This window comes from Blennius ocellaris, assembly GCF_963422515.1.
Source record: "Blennius ocellaris genome assembly, chromosome: 3".
In the NCBI taxonomy this organism is placed as follows: Eukaryota; Metazoa; Chordata; class Actinopteri; order Blenniiformes; family Blenniidae; genus Blennius; species Blennius ocellaris.
This window is the reverse complement of record NC_137652.1, coordinates 7,307,586-7,325,743: the sequence shown is the minus strand read 5'-3', so window position 1 is coordinate 7,325,743 and position 18,158 is coordinate 7,307,586. Positions and strand designations below refer to the sequence as shown.

Below are 18,158 nucleotides of genomic sequence, written 5' to 3'. Positions count from 1 at the left end.
TATTGAAGATTCCAGCTGTGGGAAACTTTATTTTCAATAGTGATCCAACTTCTCTTTCTTTCATCCAACAATTGAGAATTGACCTATCACAGGGCAGAATATCAAAAATATAACATCTAAGCATGCTGCTATGATCAGGATTTGTTTACTACTATGACCACAACAACTACTACTACAACTAACTAGGAGTTCAGAAGCACAATCTACTTATCTTTGTAACAATGTGAATAATTTGGTCACAATGGACTTCACAGTGAGGATTACAGTTTTTTTTGTTGTTGTTTTTTTTTTTAAGAATATTGATGTCTTGGAAAGACAAGTACATTTAATTTGTATTCATTCATTCACGTCAGACACAGGGAGCTTGTTATCCAGGTCCCGGTTAGACTGTGCAGAACAATAGAGAGCATTAGGACCCCGAGGCTGAAGGCTTCCCCCTCGGTCTCATTAGGCGACCCACCGACCTGACAGCTCGCTGGACCAGTGAGAGGAAGGATGTGAGAGGGAGAAGAAGGAGGTGGATTGTTTTTCAGTTGTTTTTTTTTTTTTGTCCCCCTGTTAGATTCCTTCAGTAGTTGCCAAGACGAATACAGGTTCACTACGATGTCTGAGAAACACTCATTACTGAACGCGTCTTCTACCGGATGATCCTGGGATTTGGTGTTTGGATCATCGCTCCTGTTTTTTGTTTTGTTTTTGTTTTTTTAATGTAGATAAATCTCGAGGTTTGGGACTCACTTCTCGTGGGTTGAAAAGCTCGTTTGGACCGTGCAGTTTGTGAGCGTTTGCATGTTTTGTGGGTCGGAGGTGTGGACTCACACGTGTCCGTTGTTTTGGACGCAGCGGCGCTTCTGCGGTGGGATTTTAATTGAAATTGGTGTTCGCAGGGCGAAAAGTTAGGACGCGTCGTCATCATGTCGCTCAGCAGAAGTATTGAATTCGAACATTTCGAGGAGCGAGAGAAACCGCAGCGGACACCGAGGACGAACTCGGGCTCCGGGTCTCAGTCCGGCTCCAGGGCGAACGGTCTGGTCCCGAGCCCCGCGCACAGCGCGCACTGCAGCTTCTACCGCACGCGCACCCTCCAGTCCCTCACCTCCGAGAAGAAAGCCCGCAAAGTGCGCTTCTATCGCAATGGCGACAAGTATTTCAAGGGCTTGGTGTACGCGGTGTCCCACGACCGGTTCAGGTCCCTGGACGCTCTGCTCATGGAGCTCACCAAGTCCCTGTCGGACAACGTCAACCTTCCGCAAGGAGTGCGCACTTTGTACACGCTGGACGGGAGCAGAAAGATCAGCAACTTGGATGAGTTGATTGAGGGTAAGGGCGACAGTATGGGTCTAATAAACACCACAAGTCATGGCAGGAGCTCAATACTTGTACCAATGATCGCTTAATGTGCCTTGATTGATTCTGGCATGCTATTGATTGTATAAAAGCTTTGGACATTGTTGAAGGGCCCCACTGACATTTGCAAAGTTGGGTGAACATTTGCACTATATGGACAAAAGTGTCCAAACGCCGGGCCAGCTGTGGTACACATTCCGTGTTCACGTATTCTGTATACATAGTGAACATTTTACACATTGCATAGAGAACCTTTTTAATTCTCTCATCTAGCCGCAATACACATGCAAGCATCTGGTGCATCATAATAGTAGATACATTGACTGAGCTGCCCTGACACGTTTGACCTCCTGTCATCTGTGTGGACAAGCAGACAGACCCCCTCCTCAGTGCAGGACACAGCACTGACAGTGTGCATCCCTGTTCATTGATCTCAGCTGCACTCACTCTCCTCTCTGCCTGCTATTTGTGAGTTTATGTGGGCGTGAAAGTGCTCCTCTTACCACTAATCACTGCCGGGGACAGAATGAAATAACGTGTCTGTATGGTGCATGGTTGACTAGCTGTCAAAACGCTTTAAATTGAACCCACCCTTGGGAAATGAAAGATACACACCCCCACCCCCATCCACTCTTTCATTGATCATTTGTTTATAGGTTATGTTTGTGATCATCAAATGTCATTTTGTAGACATCTAAACTGTAAGTGAACAGTGTAGTCATGTTGGGGAAAAGCTGAAAAGAGCAGTCTATTTTTTTTTTTTAAGTATTGTGTTGACAGCTGTCATTTGCACCCTTTGACTGACCGTTTTCTCTGAAAAGATTGTGACCTCTCAGTCATGAACTAATTTTTTTGTCTTCAGACTGGGAGCATCAGTCGGCACTTGAACTTCCTCACAATCCTTTTTTCGTCCAGGCTAACCTATCTACTAACCTGGTGTAGCTGGAGTCTATTTTTGCTCCACGTCCTCATAGTTTTTTGTCTCCATGCTCCACATTCATACTCGCACCCTGAAGCGGAGCATGATTTCGGACAGCATCAGATCATTTGTATAGTAACTTGAACAGAGGTTTTTTTTTTGTCTGCATTAGCTCCACTTGTGACTTGTAACAAAAAAAAAAACCTGTATTTGTCTGTGATGTCGAATGGCTCGGTCACTTCAATTTAAAGAATCGTATTCTCTCTGAAGTTTTCCTAAACGTTTTATGGTATGAGTGCTAGGGTTTTATTTGGTTAATTTAAAACGTGTTTGACAGAGTCTTGGGTAGAACTTGTTTGAATCCCTATTGCCAGTTGGTTGAAGAAACAATTGTACCATCTTATCTCATCTAATTCATACAATGGCAAACATTTAACAACAAATACAGTGAAAAATACTGTACCTAAATTATATCATTGTTTATATTTCACTTGTTTCTCTCAAGCTAAGATCATTGCTTACATTTCCTTTTTGTTTTACAATCTTTGAAATGAAATAGGCCACGGTTGAATCGCTTATATGGGGAGGTGGATGGAAATCTGCCATTTCTGTGTCTCGCAGCCCCTTGTTCAGACAATATTGGTGAATAAAAGAAGGATATGATAATGTCTTGAGCCACGCACAGGCGTGTTTCAGGATGTTTAATTTCAACCAGACTGCAGGTGGGCCAAGCATTCGTGTCTTGTCCTTGTGTACTCACCCAACTAATGGAGAGAGAAAGGGAACATTACTGCACAGCTCAGCAGTCTGCATCCATTGATTGAAGCCTGCTGTGGCTCTTTTGTGTTGAAACCCAATCAAGCACTGTTCACATGTGCGCCCCTTACGGCTGCATGGGATTACTGAGCCAACAGTGTATTTGAATAGCTGTGTTCAGGGAAAACCACCACAAAGAGGTACAGGAAGTACTGAACAGGGCTTTGGAGGTAATAGTGTTTATGTGAAGGTGCACAGCTTGCAGACATGGGGACCAGAGTTGTCATCTTTTGAGCCTTGTGTTTAAGGTGTGTTCAGAATGATGCTATACTGTAATGCTAACATTTACCAACATACTGGGACTTATAAAGTATTGGTGATGCTTTGCTGCAGACAAACAAACTTTACATACAGACAAAATCAACAAATGGGCTGTGGTCACAACAGAGCTAATTCAGCCAATAAAAATCCTAGATATTATTAACAAATAAGTTAATTGGGATGGCTACACCAACTATATAAAGTCACTCTGATTTTTTTTTTTTTAGCAGCCTATAAAGAGATATACATTGAAATATGAGGAATATTAATTGTGTTTGAGATCATCATGACTCAAACTCTGGGATTTGGCATTATTGCAGGTACTAGTGAACTGCAAATCTGTAAGAAATGCCAACATTTAAAATAAATTGTCCTTTGGCTTTTATCCACTAAATTCTAAAGTTTTATCTTTGTTGCACAGTGATGTGAGACTTTTACCTGTGTCTATTCTAAGGCTCTTAAATGATTAATAATCTCAGGTTTAGAAGGCACTCAGCCGTCAAACAGTTTTAAATGGCTAATTTTGTGGAGGGTCATGAAGTTTACCTCCGGGCTAAAACTGAGCTGGATCCTCATTACACTGCAAAGATGAGACTGTGCTTGTCTGCACTGTGGTAGAATGAGGCCAAACTGTTTGGTGCTCTGTGTGAGCACCTAATAAAAGAGGATTGATGGATGTTGCAAGCTAAGATCAACAGCACTGACATCAGATTTGCAAAATGTATTTTCTTAATGTACCTGTTTTATTTAGCAATGGGCCTTTCAAATACCTGCAGTGTAAAATATGGTCCGGTTATTGTCCTATTAGAACATTTCTTTTGGTGATGGCATTCTTTGACGTTTCAATATTCATATAATGCGGCTATTTACTGAGTTTAGGTTCCATCCTGGTGACAGCTGTGTTACCGCCACAGTAAAATGTGCTGCACCGTAGAAACTGCCTTGTTAAGGTTGACCCCATCTGTTGTCCACATGAGGACAACAGCCAGTGGCGCGTGGCTGAGGCTCGTATCGCATCACTTAGGGACATTGAGGGAATAGACCCGTCACCACACCAGTCACCGTCTGAGGGCATGTCAGTGTCGTGTCTTTTTCCCCCCTGATGAATGACAACCTCAGCTACATTTTGTTTGAGTGTGCAGGCGCAGCCCCGTCCTCCCAGCTGTGGCCCAGCCTTTTAATTAGCCTTTGGTTAATTGCAAGCCTAATAAAACCTGCTACTTTGGGACACGTCGTCTCATTTGGCCTTCTTACGCTGAAGCGTTGTTCGTTTGTCTTGACACACATATCCAGAGACTGAAATTTCCATATCAGTAAATGAACTAATCGCCAAGAGATGGTATCACAATAGTATTTTTCCTTATGTGGCAAGTAAATGAAGTTCCGTATACTCAAGATGGAGATATAAATCTTTTGAATGAACTCTCATTTATAGACGGCCTCTTTGCTAAGCAGATTTTCTTATTTACCAAAATTCACTGATAAAAATCAATGACTTAAGTTGTTGCAAAGATCGAGCCAAATGATCAAAGTCTAAGCACACAGCAGGATACTGGCTTCACTGCATTTTGCTCCCGACTGGAAAGATGTAATTTTGAAAAGTTTTATATATATACTTTCATTCTCTCAGTTCTTTCATAATGTTTACTTTTTTCTCAAAAAGCTGTCCTAACTTCTGTGGTTATGGTCCTGTATCCCTGCAAATGTCAGAGCGACAGTACATATTTGCTAAAACAGAATTTGTTATAAGTCGGGAACAATAAGTCTTGTGAAACTAAGTGCAAGTTGCCTCTGAGCGAAAAGTTTGTGGACACTGAAATAGTTTTGCAAGGAATGCAGCATGAAGGGAAAGTATCTATCATGTTCCCACTCTCACTCATCGAATGAAAGAGGCAACGAGAATCCAGCATTCGGCCTTCAAAACAAGCACCAGGCATTCTTGCCGCGGTTGTCGTTGACCCAGAGAGCCTCTCTTCTCGCCACATGACTTAAGGGGGAAACATTTGCTTGTTAATGTGTTCAGATGGAATGCAGGCAGATAAAATAAAATGTGTTGCTCTGGAGGACGGCCAATGCAGCAGCTCAACAGCTGAGAGCGAGAGAGGACAGTGTCACACTGCCTCTCAATGCACGTTTTTGTTTCCAGTGGAGAATGTCAGCCCTTTGTTATTCGTCCGATTTGATATATGGGATGTGGACGAAGTGCTTCATAAGGTGGGCCTTGTATGTGCAACCATCCAGCTTTAGGTGTGTATCTGTGTGTTTTAAGATCACTTCCTATTATATAAATGTTTTTTTCTACATATTGTCTGGTGGTACTGTGCAAACTTCAGGTCTGTGAAGCACATATGATTTAATAAGAAACATAAATTAATGAAATAGCCATAACCTTCATTTCATGTACAAAACTGCACCACTCTTTCCTTTGCATTGAAAACATTCAGTTTCTCCATAATCTTGCACTCTTTTAAGGAGTCTGATTGGTACTTTGTTCCAAGTGTCTTGAAGGAAATGACAATTGTTTTGTAGATTCAGATCTTATTGCCTGCATTTATGTCAAGATCTCAGCTCTTGCTGATGGTTCAAGCAATAATGATTTACGATTAAATTGATCATCAATGGTTTCAAATCAGCTGAAACGTTTTCACAGTATTTTAGGTCCAAGCAGAGATGTATAATATCTGTGTTTTTGAAATCCCGGATATCTCACAGATCTTCTTTCTTCCGTCAGGTGAGAGTTATGTGGGTGCCTCTAACGAACCCTTCCGCCGTGTGGACTACATCAAGAATGTGAACCCGAACTGGTCGGTGGGCAGCAAAACGGGCACGTCGCGCTCCCTCACCTCTCTCATCCCGCTCAAAAGCGAGCCGCAGCGTGAACCTAAGGACTTCATCAAACCCAAGCTCGTCACGGTCATCCGCAGCGGCGTCAAACCCCGTAAGGCGGTTAGAATCCTGCTGAATAAGAAAACGGCTCACTCCTTCGAGCAGGTGCTCACGGACATCACGGATGCCATCAAGTTGGACTCGGGAGCTGTGAGAAGACTGTACACCTTAGAAGGAAAGCAGGTACGTGGGATGGATTCTCGTTGAGTAACGTTTCAGTCTGAAATGTCCATCACTGCCTCTGAGTGAAGCTAAAGTATTTTCTTGCTCTGGCCCATCCATGAGCTCACTGTCCCGTGTTGCGTAACTCGACAGTTGGAGCCAGCTGAACGTATTGTTTTCAACGAGATGAAACTGAATGGTGTGTTTATTGGAACCATATGGGACCGCAAAGCTGAGCTTATCTCAGAAAACCAGTGATTTATAGGTTTCAGCTGTGTCAGCAGTCCAGGTAATTACAGTTCATTTAATCTTCAACACAGAATTATACACTGTGGTTATTTCTACAGAGTTCTAATGAATGCATTTTGGACCTTTTTGCCAGATCCATCAGTTTTGCATCCTCCTTCCTCATCCACCCTTCTTGTGCCACATGAGACTGTTTGTGCTATAATCCCTCCCATCTGGGACATATATATATTCATATTAATATTCCTGCCTGAAATTTACAATGAGGGGCGCCTATTGTGCACAGATGAGATGAGGACGAACACATGGTGTTCTCCTTCAAAAAGATTTATGATGTCTCATCTGGCACATATCCGAGGTAATACCTATTAACATACTGACTGATTACTTCATGTTTCTTTGACAATAATCAGCTTTTTATCATTTCCAGGCTCTATACTGTGTTAACAATTTCAAGAAACTCCTGTTTACTAGAGGAGGAGCACCTCATTTATCCTTCATTAGCTCATTCATGATGACAAGAAAATAAAGACGTCTTCCTGTCAGTAACATGAACATTATCCACTGTACCTGGGATCTATTATCTGCTTTAAGTGAACGTTGGCTTGACCTTTTAAGAGCCATCTACTTCTTTCCACATTTGTTGTTTATGTCACCTGTTTTGTTGCTTTTGTTTGATTCTTCTCATTGTGAGTAGTCTAAACATTTCTAGCTTTATAAAAGCTTTTGATTGTTTCATTGAAAGTTGGATGTACATATATTTAAGGCAGGGTAAATATAATTATCAAGGCACGTAGTATTTTCACTCAAGCCTTTGGCTGGTGAGAAGTTTGAAAGTCCTAAACTGAGAATTGTCCGACAAGAAAAACAGCTGATGTTTGTTTCCTGTAAGCTGACGGGATTCTTTCTGGGCTGGACGGTCCAGACATGTGACTCATGAGAATCGTCATCCTCATCACCTTTTGACGGAGCCGACACGGCTGCCAACACTGTTCAACCTCTGCGCCTTTCTGGCATAATACAGTATAACAGTATCCGGAGCATCAGTGCATTTATTTACATGGATCTGAGTTTGATGCTTCCTGTGGTGGATGATCTTGTGCTGTGTGCCTTCCTCAATTTGGGAAGTCATGATGCTACACACCAGATGTTAAAACTGTTTAACCCTTGTTACCTAAATACATTATTACCATATAACTGTGACATTCACAGCTGTACACTGTATCACTACTTGTGTGAGACTGGTCGTATTCAGTGATAAATTCAGCTCCATATCTGTCACATTAAGCCCTGATGTGTCTCTATTTCCATCTCTTAGTGGATTCTAAGTAGATCAGCTGTGGAGAGCAGCTGTTCTTTGCTGGCATGTTATGCTCCATGTTGCCAACAGGAATGCATCATTAGACCTTATGAACATTTACATGCTTTTGTGCTTATGATGTAGGCGTCAAACCTGTTCTGCTGCTCATGTTGAGAGTTGATGCTTTGACCGATCGTGCGAGGCGGTCAGATCATTAAAGCCATTAGAAGAGACCTGTAATCTGTTTAAGGAATCTGACTCTCTGTGAACTTAGCTGGTGAATCTAAAACTGAAAGCGTCACTGCTACTGAGTGTCTCTGAGTAGTGCTTGACGCTGAACCATATAAACTCTACAACAAAAAAATGTGCCCAGATATATGGCCTTAGAGGTAGTAAAGGTTTTTATAGTATACTTTTTGTGTGGAGCTCATGTATTCAATATTCTGCAATAGAGGAGATGTTCGTTCCATAATTGGCGAGTGCAGCACATTTTTTGTACTTTCCGGCAGTGTTTTACACAAGGGCTTCTTTGCAACATGCTCACACACTATTGCAAGCAACTTTAAGTTGAGTCCCCCCCGAGGACGCTTTTACATGTACAGGTGGAAATGAGGATCAAACTACTCATCGTGACATTGTCGGACAATCTGTTCTTCCACCAGTGCTTCGGCCGCCTCTCTTGCTGTTCCTGCCATTAATCAACTAAGGAAGTGTCCTGTGGTCAGAAGGAGGGCAACATTATTCATCATTACTCACTCTCATAGTCGGTTGTAAACAGAGCAACAAGCAACACATTTAGGAACAAATTCAAACCACGCAGCAACTCAGGCCTGTTGTGCCTTTTAGTCAACTGCGATGTTCTTTTATTAGGTCCAAACATGGATCACAGCCAATTCAACCACCACTGTGAAACCAGCTCCAGTATTTCTGGCCCAGCAAATTCACTCAGCTGCAGAAAAATGTCATTCCCTAATAGCTTTTTTTTTTTTGTGTGTGTGATTTAGATTACAAGTCATTTAGATTCATTGGTACGAACTACAGTTTCAGGGGATTATACATTACAGATGACACATTACTCAAGTCATGCTGACAAGTTTGTCATTTAGCGTCTCGACTTGCCACAAGGATTTTTACAATAATCACATCAGCCAGAAGTTAAAATGGCTTTCCTCTTTAACTTTAATTTAACCTTTGTCAAATGACTTTAGATCCCCGCTGGAGTGTGACTCCATCAATAAATCTGCACAGAACATCTCTGTAGTTTATGACTGAGCTGCAAAATACTCATATATATTTGGATAGAGCAGTGTAAGAGTCACTAGGAGGATCAGTATTGCACTATTGAGGCTGTTATTGGCTACGACAACAAGATAAGGTGGCTTATCTCTGCTAAACCAATGCAGATAGTATTGAGGTGGATGAGTATCGACCAGTGAGTCAAATCAAAATTCAGCCCAGAAGATGATGTCTTTTCTATAATATCAGTGAGTGTAAAGCAGCAGCAGCTGCATCTTGTAAAGTTTGTCTGCCTGATTCAGTACTTGAAACCTTTTCCTTCTTCGTGTGTCATTTTATTGACTCTACAAACCCTATAATTACATCAAATTAAGCGTTTAATACATGCAACCTCATCTGTACATCTGATAATATCATATCCATTGTAAGAGAGAAATCTATTCAATTGCAGCCACTACGGCCATTTTGTTTGTGAAGAATAGGTACAGTAATCATTTCTGAGTACTGATGATTTGAATTGAAATGGTGGCTTTAGTTTTTCACTTGAAGCAATAGTAACACTCCGAGACAAGCAAATGTGTCATTACAGTCTGGCGGTGGCCATAATGACGGCGAACACGCACTAAAAATCTGTTGTGACATTCACAACCATTTATCTGTCGAAATCTTCTGAAGCCTTTGTTGGGGTACTTCATTTGTTATTAATTTGTTTGTGTATTTAAACGTTGAAGCGTTTTAACCCAAAATTGACATTATAGCACTAAAACTGTGATAAATGTCAACAGCATATCAATTAAGGCCGAAGGTTATTAAAGTTAATGGCCATTCATCCTTTTCATTTGTTTAATTTCAATTGTTTTTCCACTCCATAACTAGATATTTGTGGTAAGTTAACGTACCGGCATTGTATTCAATGTGTTGACAATGTCACAGGTTTTTCTATTGAAACATTTGGAAATTTCTTGTATAGTTTATAAAAAATGGCCACTTATTTTTTCTCTCCAGTACATTGAGGGTTCTTTTTCTTTTTTTATAATTCATTGTGTACGTTAGATATGTGCCATTATGTTAGAAATGCACCGTAAACCCGAACAAGCTCACAGAACTCAAAACTTTTTGTGTAACAGATTACAAAATAATATTTAAGTGATGATGTTAATTGTTTAAAGATGACATTTAAATAATTTATTTTAAATTAACTTAACAACATCACTAAAATATTCTTGTGTAATCTGTTACACAAAAAGTTTTGAGTTCTGTGAGCTTGTTTGGGTTTACAGTGTGCTAAGAAACCATTGAGCATTTAAAAAGCTGTCAATTTGGTGATTAATGAAATCATTGTAATGTTTACATCATCAGTACCATCATTATGTTCAGAAACCATAGTATTAAGGCCCATTTAAAGAGCCTAAGATGCATTTTGAGCTGAATTGTACCGAATAAACTGGCTACACTAAAGTGTGCATTAGCGCTTTATGTGAGAATCAAGTTGGCTGTCTAGTTTGTAAAACCCCCGCAGATTCTATAAAAAGGACTTCTGAGGTTTTCAATCTCTCCTTCTCTCCTACACACACACACACACACACACACGCACACACACACACACGCAAACACACACACCCTCCAAATGCCTTCCAGCAGCAACCTACCATCTGCTCCTCCAAAATCAAATCAGAGGTCCCAGCCACCCGGTCTGCAGGCATTACAGCCCCCTCCCACTGACACACACACACACACACACACACACACACACACACACACACACACACACACACACACACACACACACACACACACACACACACACACACACACACACACACACACACACACACACACACACACACACACACACACACACACACACACACACTAAGTTCTCTGGCACCACCAAATAATTAGGCCTATAAGCTTGAAGGAAGGGTTAAAGTGCAGCTGTCAGGTGTGTTTGTGGGTGTGTGTTTGCGGGTGTGTGTTTGCGGGTGTTTACTTGTGAGTGAGTGGGTGTGCTACACAATACCTCTCTGTCCACTCTCTCTTTCCTTGAGTCAAAGCTGCTCTTCAGACTGAATGTTAATTGTAGATCTGGGTTTATCAGGACCAACAGAATCAGCTGCTGCTTTTGAAAACCCTGTTTTACATCTGAATGCTGACCAGGCAGCGAGAAAATAAGATTTTCATTGTTTAATCGTCTATTCAATGATTAGTGGAACAGTCGAGTTGCGTTTTTTCTGTTTTAATGAAATTGGTAATAGACTGGTTGAAGGTGGCAAGAAAGGTCTAAGTGTAGAGTTCACTGTTCTGCTATAAATCATTCAGATGAGTTTATCAGGTGACTGTCGAGAAGAGGAAGTGTGCCAACAGTAAAAAGTCACTTGATCCAAATGGTCCCACTCAAAGACGGCGTTAACGTCGAAGTTCAAACCCTGACTCTTTTTCTCATTTGTGCACTGCAGCCCAATCAGAGTGAGCCCAGTGTGAGTGTCACCCCGTCAGACTTGGAAGGTTGTGAAAAATTAGCAGAGATCAATCTGTAGGGCGAGTACAGGGCAACACCAACAGGCTGCAACAAACCTCCCTGCACCTTGTCACATTGAGGCATACTTAGCAGTCAGACATGTGGTCAGCTGTCGTGTGTTGGCAAAAAAAAAGGGAAGATGGAGTGGGGGGGGGCATAGAGGCATAGAAGACGAGAGTTGGGCTGAACTGCTGTGGAGCGTATTTCCAAATCCTCAGCTTTGTTAACCGGTGCCTGTTCTCCACCCCCTTCTCACCACCTGCCCACTTATCCCACTGTGCAGAGCAGCTGACAGGCACCCAGTTTACAATATGCCTTACATTCAGCCTTTATTTAATATTCTATACAAGGTGTAGGAATATGAATCTCCCTGAGTGAATTAAACGCACGCAGAGTATTTAAGGCTAAATGTATCATTGCATGTGGGCATTGTTATTCACTGTGCCTGTCAACACTCAGTCACAGACACCTCTGGCTGTCGTGGCCAGACATCCATATTTGCTGTTGTAGAACTTGAATTGAAGGACATAATACTGACTACTCAGTAACCTTTTTTTGTTACACTGCTGTAATTTGGACAAGCTGGATGCAGTCCAGAGTTCTTTTTAAATCAATATAACTCTGAGCCCTATGAGACCCAAACACACCATAATTGAGACAAGACAGTTAATATGTGCTACTGCTATTAAAACATTTATTTATGTGTTACAGAAATCCTGTTCTTCAATTGATTCATGCCCAGATATTTTGAGTGAATAACTCATTAAAACATCTTATACTTTTCTTTGCTTTAGAAAGTACAGCTTTACATTCAAAAACCAAATGTGGTCATTTTTTTTTTCTTAAGTGTATCTTCATGTAACAGCATTGATTCATTTCAGTTCAATCTTCATTTATGTCACAGTTCTCACATCTGTTAGTTTGATCACATCTGTTTCTGTTTTTCTGTTTTCCCCATGCAATAATTCAAAATGCCTTGATTGTAGTTTATTACAAAGTTGTTATTATTGCTCTGACTGGTTTTACAATTATAATATACACCACGCGGGCTCCTCGGTGCAGTAGTAGTTAACTCTCTCAATATCTCTAGTTCACTTGAAGGCCTGTTTGTCTCATGTTTTCTTTTTGTGGTGTATATACATATTCTTGTTTGTCTCTCTGTGACCTGTATTCAGCCTTCATATCCGGCTGTGATTGGCTACAGTGCGCCGCGACCCAAAATTTATAGTATAGAAGATGGAAGAATGAATGAATGAACACATTATGTTTTGGAGATAATCTAGTTAATATGTACTAAAATTGTTTGTTTTTCTCATTGTGAGAGTTGTAACCATCATCCGTTCCCCAGAAATCTATTTTAATCGGAAGAACATCAATGTATTAAAAAATGCGACGTAAAATCCCCAAATTTGTTTGTTCTTCACAATCCTTCTCCCTCAGCGATGTCATTGGGATGACTATCCGTCTGCCTATTAACCAGAGGCTGGAAACGGACCCGGGTCATTTAGACTGCTGATCTGTACGGACTGAAATGTTGCCTGAAATCTTTGAGGAGCTTTTGTGTACACACAGCAGATGGAAATGGGAGAGGAAATGGGAATCTGTACTGATAATGAGACAGGCTCATAATTAGCATTTTTGTTGTTGCACATTTCTGCAGTAAAAACTGTGTTTTCCATGATAAATGAAAGTTTCAGTTACTTTATGTTTTTTATGTTTTTTTTATTCATGCCATTTAATGTTGCATAAATTGGCGAGTTCAGGTCAGGTTTGAGTTTCACCTCCCAGTTGATCTTGTAAATGTAGCCGACGGGAGGCTTTTAAAGAAACATTTGTGCTTCTGCATGCAGTGTGCGTAATAAAACTTGAAGGTCACATTGAGGCACAAAGAATTTGATGCCACGCTGTGCGAGAGCAGCAGGCTGACAGTCAGGGACAAGCCCCAAGAGTCTACACCAAAGTATGCACAACTTCATTTTAGATTTCTCACAGATGACGGTTTAAAAAAAAAAAACAGGTCAACGTCCACTTTTTAATATATTACATGGGTAAGGACATTTGCCCCAGCATACGCTGTAGTAACAGATATTTTCTCTATACTTTTGCACTTTTGAAAAAAAAACAAAAAACAAGACATTAACACAGTTTTTTTTTTTTACTGTTGCCTACAACAGCAATATGTAGATGGTCTTTTCTAATACTCCACTGATGTTTAAGCAGTAAATGCAGCAATGATAATTGGCAGATCTTTTCAACAGATAGCAGAGAAAATCTGAGAACAGATTTGCACGTGTCAGACATGTGGAGACAGGTACCAGTTGGCCTACATACTTTTAATATGAAAAGGTGATGAATGCAATGCATGCTCAATCTTGTCTTTTCTATTGGACCAACTATTCCCCTCATTGCCTGGTGAAAGTCCCACACATTTCACAAATAGAGCTGAAGAAGAATCCCATTCAGTGTCAGGGGGAGGAGGAACCTTCCCTGAAGTGGTGAGATAAAACGGCTCATGGGTATCTGGGTGTTGGGGCATACACATATAAGTGGGAGGTGGATGTTGTGTTGCGTGACACTGATGCGCTCTGGCATCATCTCAAATGACGCGCCCTTAATGATGATGGCCTGCTGGCCCCAATACCGTAAACCAGCCCAGATCATGCAGTTCATGTGTTAATGGGGTCGTGCTGCTTTGCTATCTTGTGCCAACAGTTAAAGGGTTTTTCATTCATTAAGCTGTCTGAATTCTGCTCACCTTGTTATCTTATTGAAGTCAATTTCATCTTGTTATTTGCATATCCTCCTGGCAGGAGTGCAGCATGGTGGTAGTTAACAGGCAGATTAACGAGACTGTTTCCTGTTCTGACGAGCTGCGGGCAAGGCCACACACAGGAGGGCTTCGTGTGATTGTTGGGCTTGACCAATTTTTTTCGGGTGAAGTCTGGATTAAACGCAGCCATTTGGGTCAACAGCCATGAAATCTGCATGGCCACCTATTGTTCTGTACCGTCATTAGCATACAGCCCCTTCTGACAGCAGAGCAGTAACACCATCCAACCAGGAAGATTCACAGATATACTTGGAAATCTGCTTTTATAAACGCACAGTGCTTATCATGTAATGAAAAAAAAAAACACAACATTTTTGATGATGTTGCACATTCATATCTGAAGACATTTACAGTGGATACATTTAGATTTCAGTACACTTTTTGGCGTCTAGCAGTTAATGTTGACGAGTATGCCAAAAGTCTTGTATGTGTGAGGGTAAAAGTTCCTTCTCTGGATAAGTGTTGGCTCGACGCGCCAGTTGAACAAACAGGAAAACAAAAAGCTGGCAGACGACAGAGAGTGGGGTGTCTAGGGGCACGGGGGGGGGCTGTCAGCTGTGCAGAACGTGTGGAGGCCATAGACGGGGAAGGGCATCTATTGTGTGCTGTATGATCTCAACTGCTTGTTTTGTTTGTGCAGCCTGGCCCTCCTCCGCCGTTGTGTGCAGCGAGAGAGCTGACATCAAGACATGGCATGGCCGCATTCAAACCCCACGTGCCCTCGCACTATTGTTTGCCCACTTGAGTTTTATTGTGCGAGACACCCGTGGCAGGATTTGGAGATTGATGAGATGAATATGTTTGTTCAGAGTAAATCTATGAGCTTGTATGTTGAAAGATGAAGTAATTGTATTTGCACATCAAACTATCTTCTCTTGCTGTTGTCTAAGTGTGATTTGCAGAGGTGTTTTCATACGAGATGCATAGTTACAAATGCAGCATTAGTTCATCTGTAATTGTTTTAAATCAAATTGTATAAAACCTTTCATGCATGTTGGTATAATTTTAAAGTGCTTCATATATGAAGATCAGAATTGAAAATAGGCTTTCACAAAAGAACAATCCATAAAATGGAGTGAAGAAAGCAGTACTATAAATGTATTCTTCATGACAAAATGCAATTGAAACTGGTAATTGAAAGTATTTCTTTCAAGATGCCCTTCTTCTCACAAGCCTGAGCTGTTAGAGATTAAAGCAATTGCTCATGGACCTGCAGTCAGCCTTGAGATTCAAACCAGCAAACGACCAGTCACAGGCTCCTTTTGCCAACCTCTTGGCCAGGAATGGACAACTTCTATCATTGTGAAAGCAACACAAAATGTCTTCCTCAGTATCAGAGGTCCAAACAAGTATTTAGGAGTATGTGCACTTCATCAGTTTCAAATGTCCTTAACACGATTTTCCTTCACCTGTGAAATTGAAACATTTTTGTCAATTGGTTCTGGGGACAGAGGCGTGTGCTCTCGGCCACCACTGTTCCAAACCAGTGATAAAACTACCAGGTCATTGAAGATATTTAAATGGAAAGCAGAAAGGTAAAATGTGTTTACAAACTTGATATAACTGAATTTAAACCCCAGATTTAAGAAAAATGTAATTTAATAACAATGTTGAAGGTTTTCCACTTGAAACTGAGGTTTCTGTTCATGAACAACACAACAAATTGCTCTTCTATATTTGTTTGTTGAGGTTTCTCTCGCCTAATGGTTGAGGTGACATACTGTATACAGGCTTCTTGGTGTTGCTTTATTTTGTAAATTTTTAGAATGACACACCCATTCCATGATTTTATTTTTGTACAGTCAGAGAGTCTATAGTTACGTACAGTAAACCAATGGTCCCAACATGCCGTACTTGCAAGTGCATGCTGTCTACTTGTAAAAATGTGGGCAAAATCCGGGGATCAGTAAGTGGTGAGTACCGCCTCAGTACGGATTTGGGAATACTCAGACACGCTGTAGCACTTTTCGTGCGCGAGGAACTTTTGCTGCGTTGGGGCTACAGATTCACGCCATTACGGGTGACACGCACAACGTACTGACTCCATGCTGCGAGGGTGATTGGCGCATGGTCTGTGCTTACTCGGCACTTCCCCACTTCTACTGTCAATGAGCACACATAACTCACATGGACCGTACAGAGTAAGCACATGATCCGCGGTTACATTTCTGCATGGACGAGACCACCATCTCTCCTGCATTGGTGTCGCCATTGCCTCTCCCGTATCTTTTATTTTTCTCCCCCTCTCCCGTATCAAGGCAAGTAATACCATGCTGTGCTCATGCGCTGCCACTTGAAGCTGCTCTTGCAGCATCAGAACCCGGAGTCTCTGCGGTGGAATGGGCAGCATCTGGAGGCAGCAGCAGCTGGGACATCGGGCGGAAAAACTCACTTGCACGCACTTACAACATGCAAGTGAGTAAGGACACCGTACGTGAGCAGCACGTGTAAGTACGGTCTCCATAGGATAACGTGGCAATCTCACGGAGATCGTACGTTGTAAGCACGTACAACTCGCTTACCACGTGTGCAACGTACTATGCACTCAGCCGTCCAGGTGTGGCATGTGGGCCACGTACCGGTACTTGCATCTTGGGCACAGTGTTGCCAGATCAGATTGATAGTTTGTAGCCCAATCACATCTTACAACCCGCCCATTCCAATAAAAACCAGCCCAAACGTCGAAGTTGCATGTACCATGAACCAGCCCAATGTATTTTTTCCAGCCTGACGTAAACAAAAACAGCCCAATTGGGCGAAAAACCGCTCAATCTGGCAACACTGCTTGGGCAACCGTGCGAGTGATGTACTCCCTCCCTGCTCTTGCCACTCCCTCCCCAGATTTTCAGAAAAAACATGGCGGCCGTGGCTTCCCCAAGAAACGTACAGACTGAAAACATGCACAGTGGGTTGTGCCCGGGGCTTTATGTCTCTGTGAGAATATGAATCAGCGGCCATGGATACAGTGAACCAGAGAGCTGTACAGTGTTGCTGGGTGAAGAAATGATCATGGAAGCTTCGCTGAATTGGACTAAAATGGAAGGAAACTACCACTTCGACTTTGTTCCTTTATTATGAAATGCCTGCGGTATATAGTGCCATCCAGAGAGTGAGTAGAATCCTGTAGACAAGCATGTTTATAGGCTTCTTTATTAAGCAATACTCCCGTCGTGTCCAAATACAAGCCACTCACTTGACCATGCTATGTGTGACTAACGTAGTAAATCCACACTAGTGAGCTAATGATGGGCTTGAAAGTCTCAGTGCTCATTCTCACCATGTCCGAAACGCGTGTCTGAGATTTACCGCTCTAATCCAGAGGAATTAAAGTGTCTCAGGAAGCAGCCGCTGTCTGTGCAAGAGTTCAAGCCGAGTAGCTGATAACCAGCTTGGCCTCGGCACAAGCATCATCCTGGCAAAGTTAAAAGTCATCTCGCTATCTGCATATTCTTGAGTAACTAACCGTTCAATGTAAGAGTTGCAAGAGTTTCTAGTTCAGCATCCAAAGGATTCCCCATCCCTCTTTAGCAGCAGTAGAGCTGTGTGACCTTCCCCAAGGCAGAAGGCTTGGATCTTGATCTTTTAGTTTCTTTTTTCCCTCTCCATTTGTCCCTGAAGATTTCTCCCACCTCTTTTC

The 18,158-nt window shown here is 41.8% G+C and overlaps 1 protein-coding gene across 1 annotated transcript in view; it reads left to right on the top strand.

Moving 5' to 3' along the window:
- Positions 1–636: 636 nt before the first annotated feature.
- dclk2a (doublecortin-like kinase 2a) overlaps positions 637–18,158 on the top strand; it is a gene marked incomplete at its 3' end in the record, with an annotated part of 36,902 nt that continues 19,380 nt past the window's right edge. The window contains exons 1-2 of the mRNA XM_080521012.1: positions 637–1,320; positions 6,075–6,412. Coding sequence (XP_080377138.1) covers positions 915–1,320; positions 6,075–6,412 — 744 coding nt within the window. The 5' untranslated portion in view covers positions 637–914. The remainder of the gene's footprint in view (positions 1,321–6,074; positions 6,413–18,158) is intronic.